Source organism: Bombina bombina, chromosome 3, assembly GCF_027579735.1.
Source record: "Bombina bombina isolate aBomBom1 chromosome 3, aBomBom1.pri, whole genome shotgun sequence".
NCBI lineage: Eukaryota > Metazoa > Chordata > Amphibia > Anura > Bombinatoridae > Bombina > Bombina bombina.
Genome location: NC_069501.1, coordinates 658,810,616 through 658,834,608, shown reverse-complemented (window position 1 = coordinate 658,834,608; position 23,993 = coordinate 658,810,616). Strand labels below are relative to the sequence as shown.

The 23,993-nt window shown below is 40.4% G+C and overlaps 1 protein-coding gene across 1 annotated transcript in view; it reads left to right on the top strand.

Annotated features, from left to right (window-relative positions):
* Positions 1 to 23,993, top strand: part of TRIM37 (tripartite motif containing 37) — a 1,136,753-nt gene that overhangs the window by 539,868 nt on the left and 572,892 nt on the right. The window contains exon 14 of the mRNA XM_053707386.1: positions 17,059 to 17,173. Coding sequence (XP_053563361.1) covers positions 17,059 to 17,173 — 115 coding nt within the window. The remainder of the gene's footprint in view (positions 1 to 17,058; positions 17,174 to 23,993) is intronic.

The window sequence follows — 23,993 nt, the reverse complement described above, 5'->3', positions numbered from 1 at the left end:
TCAGGCACGTAGGGCGCTGTGGCTAAAATCCTGGTCGGCTGATGTAACTTCTAAGTCCAAATTACTTAATATACCTTTCAAGGGGCAAACTTTATTTGGGCCCGGTTTGAAAGAAATTATCGCTGACATTACAGGAGGTAAGGGCCACGCTCTACCTCAAGACAAAGCCAAAGCTAAGGCTAGACAGTCTAATTTTCGTCCCTTTCGGAATTTCAAAGCAGGTGCAGCATCAACTTCCACTGCACCAAAACAGGAAGGAGCTGTTGCTCGTTACAGACAAGGCTGGAAACCTAACCAGTCCTGGAATAAGGGCAAGCAGGCCAGAAAACCTGCTGCTGCCCCTAAGACAGCATGAACCGAGGGCCCCCGATCCGGGACCGGATCTAGTGGGGGGCAGACTCTCTCTCTTCGCCCAGGCTTGGGCAAGAGATGTCCAGGATCCCTGGGCGCTAGAGATCATATCTCAGGGATACCTTCTAGACTTCAAATTATCTCCCCCACGAGGGAGATTTCATCTGTCAAGGTTGTCAACAAACCAAATAAAGAAAGACGCGTTTCTACGCTGTGTACAAGATCTATTATTAATGGGAGTGATCCATCCGGTTCCGCGGTCGGAACAAGGACAAGGGTTTTACTCAAACCTGTTTGTGGTTCCCAAAAAAGAGGGAACTTTCAGGCCAATCTTGGACTTAAAGATCCTAAACAAATTCCTAAGAGTTCCATCGTTCAAAATGGAAACTATTCGGACAATCTTACCCATGATCCAAAAGGGTCAGTACATGACCACAGTGGATTTAAAGGATGCTTACCTTCACATACCGATTCACAAAGATCATTACCGATATCTAAGGTTTGCCTTCTTAGACAGGCATTACCAGTTTGTAGCCCTTCCATTCGGATTGGCTACGGCTCCAAGAATTTTCACAAAGGTTCTGGGTGCCCTTCTAGCGGTTCTGAGACCGCGAGGAATTTCGGTAGCTCCGTACCTAGACGACATTCTGATACAAGCTTCAAGCTTTCAAACTGCCAAGTCTCATACAGAGTTAGTTCTGGCATTTCTAAGGTCGCATGGATGGAAAGTGAACGAAAAGAAGAGTTCTCTCTTGCCTCTCACAAGGGTTCCATTCTTGGGGACTCTTATAGATTCTGTAGAAATGAAGATTTATCTGACAGAAGACAGATTAACAAAGCTTCTAAATGCATGCCGTGTCCTTCATTCCATTCAACTCCCGTCAGTAGCTCAATGCATGGAGGTGATCGGCTTAATGGTAGCAGCAATGGACATAGTACCCTTTGCACGCCTACATCTCAGACCGCTGCAATTGTGCATGCTGAGTCAGTGGAATGGGGATTACTCAGATTTGTCCCCCACTCTGAATCTGGATCAAGAGACCAGAAACTCTCTTCTATGGTGGCTTTCTCGGCCACATCTGTCCAGGGGGATGCCTTTCAGCAGGCCGGACTGGACAATTGTAACAACAGACGCCAGCCTTCTAGGTTGGGGCGCTGTCTGGAATTCTCTGAAGGCTCAGGGACAATGGAGTCAGGAGGAAAGTCTCCTGCCAATAAACATTCTGGAATTGAGAGCAGTTCTCAATGCCCTTCTAGCTTGGCCCCAGTTAAAGACTCGGGGGTTCATCAGGTTTCAGTCGGACAACATCACGACTGTAGCTTACATCAACCATCAGGGAGGGACAAGAAGCTCCCTAGCAATGATAGAAGTATCAAAGATAATTCGCTGGGCAGAGTCTCACTCTTGCCACCTGTCAGCAATCCACATCCCGGGAGTGGAGAACTGGGAGGCGGATTTCTTGAGTCGCCAGACTCTTCATCCGGGGGAGTGGGAACTTCATCCGGAGGTCTTTGCCCAAATACTTCGACGTTGGGGCAAACCAGAGATAGATCTCATGGCGTCTCGCCAGAACGCCAAACTTCCTCGCTACGGATCCAGATCCAGGGATCCGGGAGCGGTTCTGATAGATGCTTTGACAGCACCTTGGAACTTCAGGATGGCTTATGTGTTTCCACCCTTCCCGCTGCTTCCTCGATTGATTGCCAAAATCAAACAGGAGAGAGCATCAGTGATTCTAATAGCGCCTGCATGGCCGCGCAGGACTTGGTATGCAGATCTAGTGGACATGTCATCCTGTCCGCCGTGGTCTCTACCTCTAAGACAGGACCTTCTGATTCAGGGTCCATTCAAACATCAAAGTCTAACTTCTCTGAAGCTGACTGCTTGGAAATTGAACGCTTGATTTTATCAAAACGTGGGTTTTCTGAGTCGGTTATTGATACCCTGATACAGGCTAGGAAGCCTGTTACCAGAAAGATTTACCATAAAATATGGCGTAAATACCTATACTGGTGCGAATCCAAAGGTTACTCCTGGAGTAAGGTTAGGATTCCTAGGATATTGTCTTTTCTACAAGAAGGTTTAGAAAAGGGTTTATCGGCTAGCTCATTAAAGGGACAGATCTCAGCTCTGTCCATCTTGTTACACAGGCGTCTGTCAGAAAATTCAGACATCCAGGCCTTTTGTCAGGCTTTAGCTAGGATCAAGCCTGTGTTTAAAACTGTTGCTCCGCCATGGAGTTTAAACTTAGTTCTTAACGTTTTACAGGGTGTTCCGTTTGAACCCCTTCATTCCATTGATATAAGATTGTTATCTTGGAAAGTTCTATTTTTAATGGCTATTTCCTCGGCTCGAAGAGTCTCTGAGTTATCAGCCCTACATTGTGATTCTCCTTATCTGATCTTTCACTCAGACAAGGTAGTTCTGCGTACTAAACCTGGGTTCTTACCTAAGGTTGTCTCTAACAGGAATATCAATCAAGAGATTGTTGTTCCCTCCTTGTGTCCAAATCCTTCTTCAAAGAAGGAACGTCTTCTACACAATCTGGATGTAGTTCGTGCCCTCAAGTTCTACTTGCAGGCAACTAAAGATTTTCGCCAAACTTCTTCCCTGTTTGTCGTTTATTCTGGACAGAGGAGAGGTCAAAAAGCTTCTGCTACCTCTCTCTCTTTTTGGCTTCGTAGCATAATACGTTTAGCCTATGAGACTGCTGGACAGCAGCCTCCTGAAAGAATTACAGCTCATTCCACTAGAGCTGTGGCTTCCACTTGGGCCTTTAAGAATGAGGCCTCTGTTGAACAGATTTGCAAGGCTGCAACTTGGTCTTCGCTTCATACTTTTTCCAAATTTTACAAATTTGACACTTTTGCTTCTTCGGAGGCTATTTTTGGGAGAAAGGTTCTTCAGGCAGTGGTTCCTTCTGTATAATGAGCCTGCCTATCCCTCCCGTCATCCGTGTACTTTTGCTTTGGTATTGGTATCCCAGAAGTAATGATGACCCGTGGACTGATCACACATAACAGAAGAAAACATAATTTATGCTTACCTGATAAATTCCTTTCTTCTGTTGTGTGATCAGTCCACGGCCCGCCCTGTTTTTTAAGGCAGGTACATATTTTTTAAATTATAATTCAGTCACCACTACACCCTTGGCTTCTCCTTTCTCGTTGGTCTTTGGTCGAATGACTGGAGGTGACGTAGAGGGGAGGAGCTATATAGCAACTCTGCTGGGTGAATCCTCTTGCACTTCCTGTAGGGGAGCAGATAATATCCCAGAAGTAATGATGACCCGTGGACTGATCACACAACAGAAGAAAGGAATTTATCAGGTAAGCATAAATTATGTTTTTTTACAGATCGACATTATACTCCTCTACCATTACCTCTGCTGATATACACTCGCAGCTATGTTTGGCATTTTATCTTATAAAGTTTTAAATGTATATTGTATATATTTGCCATGAGTCAGGTCTGTGTATTTCTCTTTGCAGTCTAACCGTTTCAGCATGGAAATTATGTTTATGGGAGTTTTTAGGCTTATCTGGGGTTCCAGTTAGTTTTAACTTGAAGTCTGTTTTTTTCCAAATTTTTGTGGGCTTAGGCTCGCGGTGCGCTGAATATAACTTTTTATTGCAACATTTTTGGCGCAAATTTGCGTAATTTCTTGCGACTTTCTTGACGCAAGTTGTTTTTTTTTGGCGAGAAATTTGTTATTATGTCTCTCCCTCTTTTGCTCTCTGTTCTCATTTGATTCAAAAGAGGGCTAGGTTGCTTGCTTTTGATTTTACTTTTGTATAAAATTTTTTAATTATAAGCATTTTCTTCTGTTATGTGTGATCAGTCCACGGGTCATCATTACTTCTGGGATATTATCTGCTCCCCTACAGGAAGTGCAAGAGGATTCACCCAGCAGAGTTGCTATATAGCTCCTCCCCTCTACGTCACCCCCAGTCATTCTCTTGCACCCAAAGACTAGATAGGAGGTGTGAGAGGACTATGGTGATTATACTTAGTTTTTAGAACTTCAATCAAAAGTTTGTTATTTTACAATAGCACCGGAGCGTGTTATTACCTCTCTGGCAGAATTTGAAGAAGAATCTACCAGAGTTTTTCTTATGATTTTAACCGGAGTAGTTAAGATCATATTGCTGTTTCTCGGCCATCTGAGGGAGGTAAAAACTTCAGATCAGGGGACAGCGGGCAGTTGAATCTGCATTGAGGTATGTAGCAGTTTTTATTTTCTGAATGGAATTGATGAAATAATCCTGCCATACCGTTATAATGAACATGTATGTATACTCTACACTTTAGTATTCTGGGGATGGTATTTCACCGGAATTACTCTGTAAAAGTACATTAAACCTTTTAATAGGTATTTTTCATGTTAAACGTTTTTGCTGGAATGTAGAATCGTTTGCATTAATGAGGTACTGAGTGAATACATATTTGGGCATTATTTTTCCACTTGGCAGTTTGCTTGTTTTAATTATGACAGTTTCGTTTCTCTCTCACTGCTGTGTGTGAGAGGGAGGGGCCGTTTTTGGCGCTCTTTGCTACGCATCAAAAATTTCCAGTCAGTTACTCTTGTATTTTCTGCATGATCCGGTTCATCTCTAACAGAACTCAGGGGTCTTCAAACTTCTTTGAAGGGAGGTAGATTCTCTCAGCAGAGCTGTGAGACTTATATAGTGACTGTGATTTAAAACGTTGCTCTGTAATTTTTATGTTTAAAATTTAATTAGTGTTATTTTACTAATGGGAACAAACCTTTGCTAAAAAGTTGTGTTGTTTTTAAAGAGTGATGCTATAACTGTTTTTCAGTTCATTATTTCAACTGTCATTTAATCGTTTAGTGCTTCTTGAGGCACAGTACGTTTTTGTTAAATAAGATTGTAACCGAGTTGCATGTTTATTGCTAGTGTGTTAAACATGTCTGATTCAGAGGAAGATACCTGTGTCATTTGTTCCAATGCCAAGGTGGAGCCCAATAGAAATTTATGTACTAACTGTATTGATGCTACTTTAAATAAAAGCCAATCTGTACAAATTGAACAAATTTCACCAAACAGCGAGGGGAGAGTTATGCCGACTAACTCGCCTCACGTGTCAGTACCTGCATCTCCCGCCCGGGAGGTGCGTGATATTATGGCGCCTAGTACATCTGGGCAGCCATTACAGATAACATTACAAGATATGGCTACTGTTATGACTGAAGTTTTGGCTAAATTACCAGAACTAAGAGGCAAGCGTGATCACTCTGGGGTGAGAACAGAGTGCGCTGATAATTCTAGGGCCATGTCTGATACTGCGTCACAGCTTGCAGAGCATGAGGACGGAGAGCTTCATTCTGTAGGTGACGGTTCTGATCCAAGCAGATTGGATTCAGATATTTCAAATTTTAAATTTAAATTGGAAAACCTCCGTGTATTACTAGGGGAGGTCTTAGCGGCTCTTAACGATTGTAACACTGTTGCAATACCAGAGAAAATGTGTAGGTTGGATAAATACTTTGCGGTACCGGCGAGTACTGACATTTTTCCTATACCTAAGTGTAATGTCCCTTTAAGACATTCCACTCAATTCCTCCTGCCTATAAAACCACTCCCCTTTCTTCACATCATTGCTTGATTATTTTGTGCTTAGCCTGTTGTGTTCAACCTGTTCACAGCAGTCTCTTTCAAGTCTGACCTCTAATGCAAGTGCTTATTTTATTTAAGCAATCTCTATAGTTATTTACTGCTGTGTTACCTTGCTACTTTTTCAACTGTGAAGGATTCTTACTTTGGAACCTGCTTCCCTGCTTCAAGCAGCTCAGCATACTGGATCTTTTTCCTTTTGGATTCCTACACTGCATCAAGTCCCGGCTGCAAGGATCACTTCCTCATTTTTGCTCACCTGCTGCACACTGTCTGCAAAGCTCTCATCTGTTCCTCCCAGCAATCTCTCCTACCAAGTTGTAAGTAGATTGTTATCTAAAACATTGTTCACTGCTCTGAAAACTGGATCCAGTCCTTTCTTCATCTGCAACTAAGGTACAAACATTCATTAACTATTTATGCCATATGCTCCACCTTTTACAGGCATAACAAGCTGTTATAACCTCTGTTTGCTTAAGCTGCATATTAATCCACTGACTCAGTAATCACTTATGAACTCTCTTTTTTGACCAAGTGAAATTCATTACCTGTGACTGTTAACCTATCAACTCCTGTTACTAGTTGCATGAGATTTCTAAAGGCACAGATTGTGATATTAACTATATCTTGTCTGCTATCCATTATGTCTTATTAACTTGCTGGCACAGTTTTTTACCAGTTGTTACAGAATAACATTCTGGTTTCTTGTCCAGCTACATTTACAACCTTACACTAAGAGATTAACTGAAATTGTTTCTAAGGAGTGGGATAGACCCGGTGTGCCGTTCTCACCCCCTCCAATATTTAGAAAGATGTTTCCAATAGACGCCACCACACGGGACTTATGGCAAACGGTCCCTAAGGTGGAGGGAGCAGTTTCTACTTTAGCTAAGCGCACCACTATCCCGGTGGAGGATAGCTGTGCTTTTTCAGATCCTATGGATAAAAAATTAGAGGGTTACCTTAAGAAAATGTTTGTTCAACAAGGTTTTATATTGCAACCCCTTGCATGCATCGCGCCGATTACGGCTGCGGCAGCATTTTGGATTGAGTCTCTGGAAGAGAACCTTAGTTCAGCTACGCTGGACGACATTACGGACAGGCTTAGAGTCCTTAAACTAGCTAATTCATTCATTTCGGAGGCCGTAGTACATTTAACCAAACTTACGGCTAAGAATTCAGGATTCGCCATTCAGGCACGTAGGGCGCTGTGGCTAAAATCCTGGTCGGCTGATGTAACTTCTAAGTCCAAATTACTTAATATACCTTTCAAGGGGCAAACTTTATTTGGGCCCGGTTTGAAAGAAATTATTGCTGACATTACAGGAGGTAAGGGCCACGCTCTACCTCAAGACAAAGCCAAAGCTAAGGCTAGACAGTCTAATTTTCGTCCCTTTCGGAATTTCAAAACGGGAACAGCATCAACTTCCACTGCACCAAAACAGGAAGGAGCTGTTGCTCGTTACAGACAAGGCTGGAAACCTAACCAGTCCTGGAATAAGGGCAAGCAGGCCAGGAAACCTGCTGCTGCCCCTAAGACAGCATGAACCGAGGGCCCCCGATCCGGGACCGGATCTAGTGGGGGGCAGACTCTCTCTCTTCGCCCAGGCTTGGGCAAGAGATGTCCAGGATCCCTGGGCGCTAGAGATCATATCTCAGGGATACCTTCTAGACTTCAAATTCTCTCCCCCAAGCGGGAGATTTCATCTGTCAAGGTTGTCAACAAACCAAATAAAGAAAGACGCGTTTCTACGCTGTGTACAAGATCTATTATTAATGGGAGTGATCCATCCGGTTCCGCGGTCGGAACAAGGACAAGGGTTTTACTCAAACCTGTTTGTGGTTCCCAAAAAAGAGGGAACTTTCAGGCCAATCTTGGATTTAAAGATCCTAAACAAATTCCTAAGAGTTCCATCTTTCAAAATGGAAACTATTCGGACAATCTTACCCATGATCCAAAAGGGTCAGTACATGACCACAGTGGATTTAAAGGATGCTTACCTTCACATACCAATTCACAAAGATCATTACCGGTATCTAAGGTTTGCCTTCTTAAACAGGCATTACCAGTTTGTAGCCCTTCCATTCGGATTGGCTACGGCTCCAAGAATCTTCACAAAGGTTCTGGGTGCCCTTCTGGCGGTACTAAGACCGCGAGGAATTTCGGTAGCTCCGTACCTAGACGACATTCTGATACAAGCTTCAAGCTTTCAAACTGCCAAGTCTCATACAGAGTTAGTTCTGGCATTTCTAAGGTCGCATGGATGGAAAGTGAACGAAAAGAAGAGTTCTCTCTTTCCTCTCACAAGAGTTCCATTCTTGGGGACTCTTATAGATTCTGTAGAAATGAAGATTTATCTGACAGAAGACAGATTAACAAAGCTTCTAAATGCATGCCGTGTCCTTCATTCCATTCAACTCCCGTCAGTAGCTCAATGCATGGAGGTGATCGGCTTAATGGTAGCAGCAATGGACATAGTACCCTTTGCACGCCTACATCTCAGACCGCTGCAATTGTGCATGCTGAGTCAGTGGAATGGGGATTACTCAGATTTGTCCCCCACTCTGAATCTGGATCAAGAGTCCAGAAACTCTCTTCTATGGTGGCTTTCTCGGCCACATCTGTCCAGGGGGATGCCATTCAGCAGGCCGGACTGGACAATTGTAACAACAGACGCCAGCCTACTAGGTTGGGGCGCTGTCTGGAATTCTCTGAAGGCTCAGGGACAATGGAGTCAGGAGGAAAGTCTCCTGCCAATAAACATTCTGGAATTGAGAGCAGTTCTCAATGCCCTTCTAGCTTGGCCCCAGTTAAAAACTCGGGGGTTCATCAGGTTTCAGTCGGACAACATCACGACTGTAGCTTACATCAACCATCAGGGAGGGACAAGAAGCTCCCTAGCAATGATGGAAGTATCAAAGATATTTCGCTGGGCAGAGTCTCACTCTTGCCACCTGTCAGCAATCCACATCCCGGGAGTGGAGAACTGGGAGGCGGATTTCTTGAGTCGACAGACTTTTCATCCGGGGGAGTGGGAACTTCATCCGGAGGTCTTTGCCCAAATACTTCGACGTTGGGGCAAACCAGATATAGATCTCATGGCGTCTCGCCAGAACGCCAAACTTCCTCGCTACGGATCCAGATCCAGGGATCCGGGAGCGGTTCTGATAGATGCTTTGACAGCACCTTGGAACTTCAGGATGGCTTATGTGTTTCCACCCTTCCCGCTGCTTCCTCGATTGATTGCCAAAATCAAACAGGAGAGAGTATCAGTGATTCTAATAGCACCTGCATGGCCACGCAGGACTTGGTATGCAGATCTAGTGGACATGTCATCCTGTCCGCCTTGGTCTCTACCTCTAAGACAGGACCTTCTGATACAGGGTCCATTCAAACATCAAAATCTAACTTCTCTGAAGCTGACTGCTTGGAAATTGAACGCTTGATTTTATTAAAACGTGGTTTTTCTGAGTCGGTTATTGATACCCTGATACAGGCTAGGAAGCCTGTTACCAGAAAGATTTACCATAAAATATGGCGTAAATACCTATACTGGTGTGAATCCAAAGATTACTCCTGGAGTAAGGTTAGGATTCCTAGGATATTGTCCTTTCTACAAGAAGGTTTAGAAAAGGGTTTATCGGCTAGCTCATTAAAGGGACAGATCTCAGCTCTGTCCATCTTGTTACACAAGCGTCTGTCAGAAAATCCAGACGTCCAGGCATTTTGTCAGGCTTTAGCTAGGATCAAGCCTGTGTTTAAAACTGTTGCTCCGCCATGGAGTTTAAACTTAGTTCTTAACGTTTTACAGGGTGTTCCGTTCGAACCCCTTCATTCCATTGATATAAAATTGTTATCTTGGAAAGTTCTATTTTTAATGGCTATTTCCTCGGCTCGAAGAGTCTCTGAATTATCAGCCTTACATTGTGATTCTCCTTATCTGATCTTTCACTCAGACAAGGTAGTTCTGCGTACTAAACCTGGGTTCTTACCTAAGGTAGTCACTAACAGGAATATCAATCAAGAGATTGTTGTTCCATCTTTGTGTCCAAATCCTTCTTCAAAGAAGGAACGTCTTCTACACAATCTGGATGTAGTTCGTGCCCTCAAGTTCTACTTGCAGGCAACTAAGGATTTTCGACAAACGTCTTCCCTGTTTGTCGTGTACTCTGGTCAGAGGAGAGGTCATAAGGCTTCGGCTACCTCTCTCTCCTTCTGGCTTCGTAGCATAATTCGTTTAGCCTATGAGACTGCTGGACAGCAGCCTCCTGAAAGAATTACAGCTCATTCTACTAGAGCTGTGGCTTCCACTTGGGCCTTTAAGAATGAGGCCTCTGTTGAACAGATTTGCAAGGCTGCAACTTGGTCTTCGCTTCATACTTTTTCCAAATTTTACAAATTTGACACTTTTGCTTCTTCGGAGGCTATTTTTGGGAGAAAGGTTCTTCAGGCAGTGGTTCCTTCTGTATAATGAGCCTGCCTATCCCTCCCGTCATCCGTGTACTTTTGCTTTGGTATTGGTATCCCAGAAGTAATGATGACCCGTGGACTGATCACACATAACAGAAGAAAACATAATTTATGCTTACCTGATAAATTCCTTTCTTCTGTTGTGTGATCAGTCCACGGCCCGCCCTGTTTTTTAAGGCAGGTAAATATTTTTTAAATTATAATCCAGTCACCACTACACCCTTGGCTTCTCCTTTCTCGTTGGTCTTTGGTCGAATGACTGGAGGTGACGTAGAGGGGAGGAGCTATATAGCAACTCTGCTGGGTGAATCCTCTTGCACTTCCTGTAGGGGAGCAGATAATATCCCAGAAGTAATGATGACCCGTGGACTGATCACACAACAGAAGAAAGGAATTTATCAGGTAAGCATAAATTATGTTTTTTTGCATTCCTGAAACTGCTATTTTGAGGAAATTGGATATTTTGTTTAATTGTTGTTTTTTCTTTTTTGTTACATTTTGCAAGTTGTCTCAAACTGATTCTGCCTCTGATGTTACTGTAGGAACCAAGCTGCCTGAACACAATTCTACCAAAGCCAAGTGTGTATGTTGTAAATTAGCTGTTCTTCTTCAGCTCAAATATGTGGCACTTGAAAAATTATTACATGCTGAAAATGTTTCTATAAGTACAAATACATCTACTGTTAAACCTTCACAGTCTAAAGCACATGATATTCCTGTAGATATAAAAGATTATATTGCTGCAGCCATAGAGAAGGCTATGGCTGATATTCTGCCTTCAAGTAAACGTAAAAGGTCTCTCCTAACTTCTCATAAATCTGACAAAGTTTGTATTGATCAACAGCATACTGAAGTATCTTCTGCTGATGAGGATTTCTCTGGCTCAGAGGATCCTACTTCAGAGACTGAAATTGATAAATCAACCTTTTTAAGATTGAATATATTCGTTCTTTATTAAAGGAAGTATTGTTTACTTTGGGTATTGAGGAGTCTAGTCCTCTTGATAACAAAACTAGCAAACGTCTGAATTATGTTTTTAAAACTTCTGAGGTTACTCCTGAAGTTTTTCCTATTCCAGATGCTATCTCTAATATTATTAATAAAGAATGATCTAAGCCTGGTGCTTCTTTTAACTCTTCTTCTAGGTTTAAAAAGCTATATCCTTTACCTGTGGCTAATTTAGAGTTTTGGGGAAAAGTCCCTAAGGTTGATGGGGCTATTTCTACTCTTGCCAAACGTACTACTATTCCTATGGAAGATAGTACTTCCTTTAAGGATCCTTTAGATAGGAAGATTGAATCCTATCTTAGAAAAGCATATTTACATACTGGCTATATTCTTAGACCTGCCATTTCTATGGCTGATGTTGCTGTTGCTTCAACTTTTTGGTTGGACAGTTTAGCTCAACAGTTAACAGATCCTGAATTGTCTAGCATTATTCTTTTACTTCATCATGCTAATTATTTCATTTGTGATGCTATATTTGATGTCATTAAGATTGATATTAAATCTATGTATTTAGCTATTCTTACTAGAAGAGCTTTATTGCTTAAATCTTGGAATGCTGATATGGTGTCTAAATCAAGATTACTATCTCCATCATTTCAGGGTAGTAATTTATTTGGTTCTCAATTGGATTCTATTATCTTTACCATCACTGGGGGAAAGGGAGTTTTTTTGCCCCAAGATAAGAAATCTAAGGGTAAATTTTAAGCTCCCAATCGTTTTCGTTCTTTTCGTCAGAATAGAGAACCAAGGACCTCTCCTTCCCCTAAGGCCTATGACTCTAATTGGAAATCATCTCCAAATTGGAATAAATCAAAGCCTTATAAAAAAAACAAATTCAGCCCCTAAGACTGCATGAAGTCGCGGCCCTCAAACAAGTTCAACTGGTGGGGGGCAGATAGAAATTACTTCAACACATTTGGACAGATTCTGTTCAAAATCAGTGGATTCAGAATATTGTTTCTCAGGGGTATCGAATAGGTTTCAGAATAAGACCTCCCTTGGGAAGAGTATTTCTCATGTTCCAAAAGCTCAGGCTTTACGGAAATGTGTTTCAGACCGAGAGCTTTCAGGGGTGATTGTTCCAGTTCCTCTGCAGGAACGGGGTTTGGTTTTTTAATCAAGTCTATTCATTGTCCCAAAGAAAGAAGATTCGTTCAGACCATTTCTGGATCTGAAATTTTTAAATAGTTTTGTAAGAGTCCCAACTTTCAAGATGGTGACTATAAGGACTATTCTGCCTTTTGTTCAGCAAGGTCATTTTATGTCCACAATAGACTTACAGTACGCTTATCTTCACATTCCAATTCATCCAGACCACTATCGTTTTCTGAGATTCTCTTTTCTAGAGAAGGATTACCAATTTGTCGCTCTTCCGTTTGGCCTAGCGAAATCTCCGAGAATCTTTTCAAAGGTTCTCAGTGCCCTTCTATCTGTAATCAGAGAGCAGGGTATTGTGGTGTTTCCTTATTTGGACGATATCTTGGTACTTGCTCAATCTTTTCATTTAGCAAAATCTCACATGAAACATCTAGTGTGGTTTCTTCAAAGGCATGGTTGGAGGATCAATTTACTAAGAGTTTCTTGATTCCTCAGACAAGGGTCACCTTTTTAGGTTTCCAGATAGATTAGTGTCCATGATTCTTTCTCTGACAGACAAGAGACAAATGAAGTTAGTTTTAGCTTGTCTAAAGCTTCAGTGGCTATGTGTATGGAAGTTTTAGGTCTCATGACTGCAGCATCGGACTTGATACCCTTTGCTCATTTTCATATGAGGCCTCTACAACTTTGCGTGTTGCACCAATGGTGCAGGGATTATACTCGGATATCACAACTGATATACTTAAATCCCAACACTCAACTCTCTCTGACATAGTGGTTAGACCATCACCTTATTGTTCAAGGGGCCTCATTTGTTCGTCCTACCTGGACTGTGATCACAACAGATGCATGTCTTACAGGTTGGGGAGCTGTCTGGGGGTCTCTGACAGCACAAGAGGGTTTGGAAACCTCAAGAGGTGAGGTTACCAATCAATATATTAGAACTCAGTGCTATTTTTAGGGCTCTTCAGACGTGGCCTCTATTAAAGAGATTCTTTTTCAAACAGACAATATCACAACAGTGGCATATGTCAATCTTTGAGCAATGAAGGAAGTATCTTGGATACTTTCTTGGGCGGAATCCAACTCTTGTCAAATTTCTGCAATTCATATCCCAGGTATAGACAATTGGGAAGTGGATTGTCTCAACCATTAGACTTTACATCCGGGGGAGTGGTCTCTCCATCCAAATGTTATTTCATCTTATACAGATGTGGGTTTTTCCAGAAATAGATATGATGGCCTCTTGTCTAAACAAGAAGCTTTCCAGATACCTTTCCAGGTCCAGAGATCCTCAGGCGGAGATGGTGGATGCCTTAGCAGTTCCTTGGTTTTACCAACCTGCTTATATTTTTCTGCCTCTAGTTCTTCTTCCAAGGGTGATCTCCAAGATCATAATGGAACAATCTCATGTGTTTCTGATAGCACCAGCATGGCCTCACAGGTTTTGGTATGCGGATCTTATCCGGCTGTCCAGTTGCCAGCCTTGGCCACTTCCTTTAAGGCCAGACTTTCTGTCTCAAGGGCTGTTTTTCCATCAGGATCTCAAATCTCTACATTTGAAGGCAGGGAAATTGAACGCTTAGTACTTAACCATAGAGGTTTCTCTGACTCAGTGATTAGCTCCATGATACAGGCACGTAAGTCTGTTTCAAGGAAAATTTATCATCTGGTATGGAAAACCTATATTTCATGGTGTTCCACTCATAATTATTCTTGGCATTTTTTCGGAATTCCTAGGATTTTACCGTTTCTTCAGGATGGTATGGATAAGGGTTTGTCTGCAAATACTTTGAAAGGACAAATTTCTGCTCTTTATGTCTTATTTCACAGAAAGATTGCTAAACTTCCTGATATTCACTGTTTTGTTCACGCTTTGATTTGTATCAAACCTGTTACTAAATCTAATCCTCCTTCCTTGGAGTCTCAATTTGGTTTTGAACATTTTACAGGCTCCTCCTTTTGAGCCTATCCTTTCTCTGGATATTAAATTACTTTCTTGGAAAGTGTTATTTCTTTTGACTATCTCTTCTGCTAGTAGAGTTTCTGAATTTGTCTGCTCTCTCTTGTGAGTCTCCTTATCTAATTTTCCATCAAGATAAAGCTGTTTTGCGGGCTTTATTTACATTTTTGCCTAAAGCTGTGAATTCTAACAATATCAATAGGAAAATTGTTGTTCCTTCTTTGTGTCCTAATCCTAAGAATACTCTTGAAAGGTCTTTACATTCTTTGGAATAGAAGAAGGAGAATCAAAAGTCCTCAAGAGCTGCGCTGGTGTATGTATGATCGATAATCCTCAGTTCCGGGACGTAGAATTTACGGCTGCACTCCCCAAAGGAATGGACTCCTGAATGCACAGATAAGGTAGAAAAAGAGAGGCGCCAACACATAAAACAGTATTGTTGATCTGATAAGATGGAATAGATGCGAGCCCCCCCCTAGATGAGAGTTTATACTCACAAGGTAAGCGGCACTAACAGCGTGCCTTAAACTGCAAGTCGGGACTGTTTAGAGTAGCCCGACAGACACCCCCAGGCAGAGACACGTCACCACAGGACCTACAATCAGCTTCGAGCAATACCGCTCTGTTTGAAATCTCCGGGATCAGCTGTAATATGCGGCGGTAGTGGTTGCAGACAATAGACTAAGGGCTCTTCTTAATGACGGTCAGTAAGAAGGGTGGATGGAAATTCAAAGTCAGGAACAAGTATCTATACCTTGTATTATCTATACCTTACTTGTTCCTGACTTTATGTGTTGGCGCCTCTCTTTTTCTACCTTATCTTTACATTCTTTGGATTTGGTAAGAGCTTTGAAATATTATGTTGAGGCTACTAAAGATTTCAGAAAGACTTCTAGTCTAATTGTTATTTTTTCTGACTCCAGGAAAGGTCAAAAAGCCTCTGCTATTTCTCTGGCATCTTGGTTGAAACTTGTGATTCACAAAGCTTATTTGGAGGCTGAGCAGTCTCTGCATCAGAGAATTACAGTTCATTCTACTAGATCAGTTGCCACTTCTTGGGCTTTCAAGAATGAAGCTTCAGTTGATCAAATTTGCAAAGCAGCAACTTGGTCTTCTTTGCATACTTTTACTTAATTTTACCATTTTAATGTGATTGCTTCTTCAGAAGCAGCCTTTGGTAGAAAGGTTCTTTAGGCAGCTTGTCTTAGTTTGATTCTTTTGCCTATGATTTGAGTTTTTTGAAATTTTTTAACAAAACTTAATTATTTGGATTTAATTTTTTTCAGTGGAAATTTATTTTTTATTATTTTAAATTTTTAAAGAAAACTTAATAATTTTTTTGGGGGGATTTAATTTCTATCCCTCCCTCTCTAGTGACGTGTGGATTTCCACATCTTGGGTATTATATCCCATACGTTACTAGCTCATGGACTCTTGACACTTACATGAAATAAAACATAATTTATGTAAGAACTTACCTGATGAATTAATTTATTTCATAGTGGCAAGAGTCCATGAGACCCACCCTATTTTGTGTGGTTATGATTTTTTTGTATAAAGCACTTTATTTTTTCCAGTTCCTCTTGTTGTATGCTTTTTACTTCTCCTTTTACACCTCACTTCTTGGCTACATGTTAAACTAAGGTATGAGTGAGGTGGGAGGTGTATTTATAGGTATTTTGAGGTTTGGGAAACTTTGCCCCCTCCTGGTAGGAATGTATATCCCATATGTCACTAGCTCATGGACTCTTGCCACTATAAAAAAAAATAATTTTATCAGGTAAGTTCTTACATTAATTATGTTATTATTACAATGTGGTTACATCAATCTTGGTTAAAGTAATCCCTCCCAAGGGGTATGACATTTCCTTTAGGTAGAAACTTGATGCAATCTCAGAGTCTTTCCATTACTTAATCAAGGGTCCCTTGTCTTATAATTTTCAACCTAAATAATACAATCTATCTTATCTTTCCTCCCTCCTAAAATAATATAACTAAAAGTCTGAGAATTTTTTCTGCTCTTTCTGCCCTTTTATCCAAGGTGAAGAGTGTCCAGGATACTTTTTGTTCAATTTGTATTCACTGTTGAAGAATAACCTTTAAACTATTGGCTATTATAACAGACTATGGCATAAACATATCAATGTCCAATAGTTGATTCCTTTAGTCTTGTTGGAAAACTTGATTTTTAAAAGCACAGTGACATTTTTTTTAAATGCTAATACTGTGCCACCCTTTAAATTGAAGAAAGAACAATATGCAAAATGTTTATTTTAATAAAACTTCCTCAGACGTATATTTTGATTAATACTTGCACTTTTTGTTGATGACAGTGCATTCAATTGTTGAAGAGCCCAGAAATCAAGTTCAAGAAATTTGCATTTATAAAGAGCATTGTTTCAATACTTTATTAAATTTAATTTTTGTGGTAAGTTTATGAGGGCTGTCTGATCACATGACTCTGGTTTGTAAGCATCATTGCTTAAAAATAAAACTAATATAATTTTCCACTATTTACCCCCACGTATAGATTCCAGGTTCGTTCTCCTACATTCTTCCAGAAGTGTCGAGACCAGCACTGGTACATCTCTCAGTTAGAAGCAGCACAAACAAGCTATGTTCAGCAAATAAACAACTTGAAAGAAGTAAGGCTTCCTCTTGACATTTTTACTATCTTTGTTTCAATATTTAGTACCTTCAAAAAAAGACAGTAAACACCTTGTAATTAGAATTCATCTCTGCTGTGTCGCTATAGAATAACATATCAACCAAGAGGCCTATTTATCAAGCTGTGAGCTGTGCTACATTCAACTGCACCAATACGCTTGCCTAATATCGCAGCCGCGGACCTGAATACGCTCTCCTTATTTATCAAAAAAGCTGTCAAAAAGCCTCGCACCAAGTACGGTACGATGAGTAGCGGACTGTTGTTAACTAACAGTCATCGATCTTGCTGCTATTTGGCATTTTCTTTCATGTAATTAGCAAGAGTCCATGAGCTAGTGACGTATGGGATATACATTCCTACCAGGAGGGGCAAAGTTTCCCAAACCTCAAAATGCCTATAAATACACCCCTCACCACACCCACAAATCAGTTTTACAAACTTTGCCTCCTATGGAGGTGGTGAAGTAAGTTTGTGCTAGATTCTACGTTGATATGCGCTCCGCAGCAGGTTGGAGCCCGGTTTTCCTCTCAGCGTGCAGTGAATGTCAGAGGGATGTGAGGAGAGTATTGCCTATTTGAATTCAATGATCTCCTTCTACGGAGTCTATTTCATAGGTTCTCTGTTATCGGTCGTAGAGATTCATCTCTTACCTCCCTTTTCAGATCGACGATATACTCTCATATATACCATTACCTCTACTGATTTTCGTTTCAGTACTGGTTTGGCTTTCTACAACTTGTAGATGAGTGTCCTGGGGTAAGTAAGTCTTATTTTCTGTGACACTCTAAGCTATGGTTGGGCACTTTTTTATAAAGTTCTAAATATATGTATTCAAACATTTATTTGCCTTGACTCAGGATGTTCAACGTTCCTTATTTCAGACAGTCAGTTTCATATTTGGGATAGTGCATATGAATAAATCAATTTTTTCTTACCTTAAAATTTGACTTTTTTCCCTGTGGGCTGTTAGGCTCCCGGGGGCTGAAAATGCTTCATTTTATTGCGTCATTCTTGGCGCGGACTTTTTTGGTTGCAAAATTTTTTTCTGTTTCCGGCGTCATACGTGTCGCCGGAAGTTGCGTCATTTTTTACGTTTTTTTGCGCCAAAAGTGTTGGCGTTCCGGATGTGGCGTCATTTTTGGCGCCAAAAGCATTTAGGCGCCAAATAATGTGGGCGTCTTTTTTGGCGCTAAAAAAATATGGGCGTCACTATTGTCTCCACATTATTTAAGTCTCATTATTTATTGCTTCTGGTTGCTAGAAGCTTGTTCACTGGCATTTTTTCCCATTCCTGAAACTGTCATTTAAGGAATTTGATCAATTTTCCTTTATATGTTGTTTTTTCTTTTACATATTGCAAGATGTCCCACGTTAACACTGAGTCAGAAGATACTTCTGGAAAATCGCTGCCTGGTGCTGGATCTACCAAAGCTAAGTGTATCTGCTGTAAACTTATGGTATCTGTTCCTCCAGCTGTTGTTTGTACTGATTGTCATGACAAACTTGTTAATGCAGATAATATTTCCTTTAGTACTGTTACATTACCTGTTGCTGTTCCGTCAACATCTAATACTCAGAGTGTTCCTGATAACATAAGAGATTTTGTTTCTAAATCCATTAAGAAGGCTATGTCTGTTATTCCTCCTTCTAGTAAACGTAAAAAGTCTTTTAAAACTTCTCATTTTTCAGATGAATTTTTAAATGAATATCATCATTCTGATTCTGATAATGGTTCTTCTGGTTCAGAGGATTCTGTCTCAGAGGTTGATGCTGATAAATCTTCATATTTATTTAAAATGGAATTTATTCGTTCTTTACTTAAAGAAGTCCTAATTGCATTAGAAATAGAGGATTCTAGTCCTCTTGATACTAAATCTAAACGTTTAGATAAGGTTTTTAAATCTCCTGTAGTTATTCCAGAAGTTTTTCCTGTCCCTGATGCTATTTCTGAAGTAATTTCCAGGGAATGGAATAATTTGGGTAATTCATTTACTCCTTCTAAACATTTTAAGCAATTATATCCTGTGCCATCTGACAGATTAGAGTTTTGTGACAAAATCCCTAAGGTTGATGGGGCTGTCTCTACTCTTGCTAAGCGTACTACTATTCCTACGGCAGATGGTACTTCCTTTAAGGATCCTTTAGATAGGAAAATTGAATCCTTTCTAAGAAAAGCTTACTTGTGTTCAGGTAATCTTCTTAGACCTGCTATATCTTTAGTGGATGTTGCTGCAGCTTCAACTTTTTGGTTAGAAGCTTTAGCGCAACAAGTAACAGATCATAATTCTCATAGCATTATTAATCTTCTTCAACATGCTAATAATTTTATTTGTGATGCCATCTTTGATATCATTAGAGTTTATGTCAGGTATATGTCTCTAGCTATTTTAGCTAGAAGAGCTTTATGGCTTAAAACTTGGAATGCTGATATGTCTTCTAAGTCTACTCTGCTTTCTCTTTCTTTCCAGGGTAATACATTATTTGGTTCTCAGTTGGATTCTATTATCTCAACTGTTACTGGAGGGAAAGGAACTTTTTTACCACAGGATAAAAAATCTAAAGGTAAATTTAGGTCTAATAATCGTTTTCGTTCCTTTCGTCACAACAAGGAACAAAAGCCTGATCCTTCATCCTCAGGAGCGGTATCAGTTTGGAAACCATCTCCAGTCTGGAATAAATCCAAGCCTTTTAGAAAACCAAAGCCAGCTCCTAAGTCCACATGAAGGTGCGGCCCTCATTCCAGCTCAGCTGGTAGGGGGCAGATTACGTTTTTTTCAAAGAAATTTGGATCAATTCCGTTCACAATCTTTGGATTCAGAACATTGTTTCAGAAGGGTACAGAATTGGCTTCAAGATAAGGCCTCCTGCAAAGAGATTTTTTCTTTCCCGTGTCCCAGTAAACCCAGCGAAGGCTCAAGCATTTCTGAAATGTGTTTCAGATCTAGAGTTGGCTGGAGTAATTATGCCAGTTCCAGTTCTGGAACAGGGGCTGGGGTTTTATTCAAATCTCTTCATTGTACCAAAGAAGGAGAATTCCTTCAGACCAGTTCTGGATCTAAAAATATTGAATAGTTATGTAAGGATACCAACATTCAAAATGGTAACTGTAAGGACTATCCTGCCTTTTGTTCAGCAAGGGCATTATATGTCTACAATAGATTTACAGGATGCATATCTGCATATTCCGATTCATCCAGATCACTATCAGTTTCTGAGATTCTCTTTCCTAGACAAGCATTACCAGTTTGTGGCTCTACCGTTTGGCCTAGCTACAGCTCCAAGAATTTTTACAAAGGTTCTCGGTGCCCTTCTGTCTGTAATCAGAGAACAGGGTATTGTGGTATTTCCTTATTTGGACGATATCTTGGTACTTGCTCAGTCTTCACATTTAGCAGAATCTCATACGAATCGACTTGTGTTGTTGCTTCAAAATCATGGTTGGAGGATCAATTTACCAAAAAGTTCATTGATTCCTCAGACAAGGGTAACCTTTTTAGGTTTCCAGATAGATTCAGTGTCCATGACTCTGTCTTTGACAGACAAGAGACATCTAAAATTGATATCAGCTTGTCGAAACCTTCAGTCACAATCATTCCCTTCGGTAGCCTTATGCATGGAAATTCTAGGTCTTATGACTGCTGCATCGGACGCGATCCCCTTTGCTCGTTTTCACATGCGACCTCTTCAGCTCTGTATGCTGAACCAGTTTTGCAGGGATTACACAAAGATATCTCAATATCTTTAAAACCGATTGTACGACACTCTCTGTCGTGGTGGACAGATCACCATCGTTTAGTTCAGGGGGCTTCTTTTGTTCTTCCGACCTGGACTGTAATTTCAACAGATGCAAGTCTTACAGGTTGGGGAGCTGTGTGGGGGTCTCTGACAGCACAAGGGGTTTGGGAATCTCAGGAGGTGAGATTACCGATCAATATTTTGGAACTCCGTGCAATTTTCAGAGCTCTTCAGTCATGGCCTCTTCTAAAGAGAGAGTCGTTCATTTGTTTTCAGAAAGACAATGTCACAACTGTGGCATACATCAATCATCAAGGAGGGACTCACAGTCCTCTGGCTATGAAAGAAGTATCTCGAATTCTGGTATGGGCGGAATCCAGCTCCTGTCTAGTTTCTGCGGTTCATATCCCAGGTATAGACAATTGGGAAGCGGATTATCTCAGTCGCCAAACGTTACATCCGGGCGAATGGTCTCTTCACCCAGAGGTATTTCTTCAGATTGTTCAAATGTGGGGACTTCCAGAAATAGATCTGATGGCTTCTCATCTAAACAAGAAACTTCCCAGGTATCTGTCCAGATCCAGGGATCCTCAAGCGGAAGCAGTGGATGCATTGTCACTTCCTTGGAAGTATCATCCTGCCTATATCTTTCCGCCTCTAGTTCTTCTTCCAAGAGTAATCTCCAAGATTCTGAAGGAATGCTCGTTTATTCTGCTGGTAGCTCCAGCATGGCCTCACAGGTTTTGGTATGCGGATCTTGTCCGGATGGCCTCTTGCCAACCGTGGACTCTTCCGTTAAGACCAGACGTTCTGTCGCAAGGTCCTTTTTTCCATCAGGATCTCAAATCCTTAAATTTAAAGGTATGGTGATTGAACGCTTGATTCTTAGTCAAAGAGGTTTCTCTGACTCTGTGATTAATACTATGTTACAGGCTCGTAAATCCGTATCTAGGGAGATATATTATAGAGTCTGGAAGACTTATATTTCTTGGTGTCTTTCTCATCATTTTTCCTGGCATTCTTTTAGAATTCCGAGAATTTTACAGTTTCTTCAGGATGGTTTGGATAAAGGTTTGTCTGCAAGTTCCTTGAAAGGACAAATCTCTGCTCTTTCTGTTCTTTTTCACAGAAAAATTGCTAATCTTCCTGATATTCATTGTTTTGTACAAGCTTTGGTTCGTATAAAACCTGTCATTAAGTCAATTTCTCCTCCTTGGAGTTTGAATTTGGTTCTGGGGGCTCTTCAAGCTCCTCCGTTTGAACCTATGCATTCATTGGACATTAAATTACTTTCTTGGAAAGTTTTGTTCCTTTTGGCCATCTCTTCTGCCAGAAGAGTTTCTGAATTATCTGCTCTTTCTTGTGAGTCTCCTTTTCTGATTTTTCACCAGGATAAGGCGGTGTTGCGAACTTCTTTTAAATTTTTACCTAAGGTTGTGAATTCTAACAACATTAGTAGAGAAATTGTGGTTCCTTCATTATGTCCTAATCCTAAGAATTCTAAGGAGAAATCATTGCATTCTTTGGATGTAGTTAGAGCTTTGAAATATTATGTTGAAGCTACTAAGAATTTCCGAAAGACTTCTAGTCTATTTGTTATCTTTTCCGGTTCTAGGAAAGGTCAGAAGGCCTCTGCCATTTCTTTGGCATCTTGGTTGAAATCTTTAATTCATCATGCTTATGTCGAGTCGGGTAAAACTCCGCCTCAATGGATTACAGCTCATTCTACTAGGTCAGTTTCTACTTCCTGGGCGTTTAGAAATGAAGGTTCGGTTGATCAGATTTGCCAAGCAGCAACTTGGTCTTCTTTGCATACTTTTACTAAATTCTACCATTTTGATGTGTTTTCTTCTTCTGAAGCTGTTTTTGGTAGAAAAGTACTTCAGGCAGCTGTTTCAGTTTGAATCTTCTGCTTATATTTTCAGTTTTTTTCTTTATAAGATTTAAACTTTATTTTTGGGTGTGGATTTTTTTCAACGGAATTGGCTGTCTTTATTTTATCCCTCCCTCTCCAGTGACTCTTGCGTGGAAGATCCACATCTTGGGTAGTCATTATCCCATACGTCACTAGCTCATGGACTCTTGCTAATTACATGAAAGAAAACATAATTTATGTAAGAACTTACCTGATAAATTCATTTCTTTCATATTAGCAAGAGTCCATGAGGCCCACCCTTTTTGGTGGTGGTTATGATTTTTTTGTATAAAGCACAATTATTCCAATTCCTTATATTTATGCTTCACACTTTTTTCTTATCACCCCACTTCTTGGCTATTCGTTAAACTGATTTGTGGGTGTGGTGAGGGGTGTATTTATAGGCATTTTGAGGTTTGGGAAACTTTGCCCCTCCTGGTAGGAATGTATATCCCATACGTCACTAGCTCATGGACTCTTGCTAATAAGAAAGAAATGAATTTATCAGGTAAGTTCTTACATAAATTATGTTTTCCCAACTTTATTTATACCCTGTCACTAAACACTGCCACTATACTAAAATGTTTAACCCCTATTCCGCCGCTCCTGGACCCCGCCGCAACCCTAAACCCCTAAACCCCTGGCCTCCCACATCACTACCACTTACTAAACATATTAACCCCTAAACTGCCAGCCCCCCACATCGCCATAAACTAAATTAAGCTATTAACCCCTAAACCTAACAACCTACTAACTTTACATTAAATATTAACTCATCCCTATCTTATAAATTTAAACTTACCTTTTACAATTAAAATAAACTATATTAAACTATATTAAACCATTAATTAACCTTCCCTAACTATTATACTAAAATTACATTAAACTACAAATTAAATTAACTATATATATTTAAAACCTAACTCTACTCAAATTATTTAAATCTACTATTAAAAATTACTAAGTTACAAAAAAATAACTAAGTTACACAAAATAAAAAACCCTGTTACACAAATTAAAAAACACTAAGTTACAAAAAATACACACTAAATTACACAAAATAAAAAATAAATTATCAAATATTTAAACTAATTACACCTAATAGCCCTATGAAAATAAAAAAGCCCCCCCAAAATAGCCTACAATA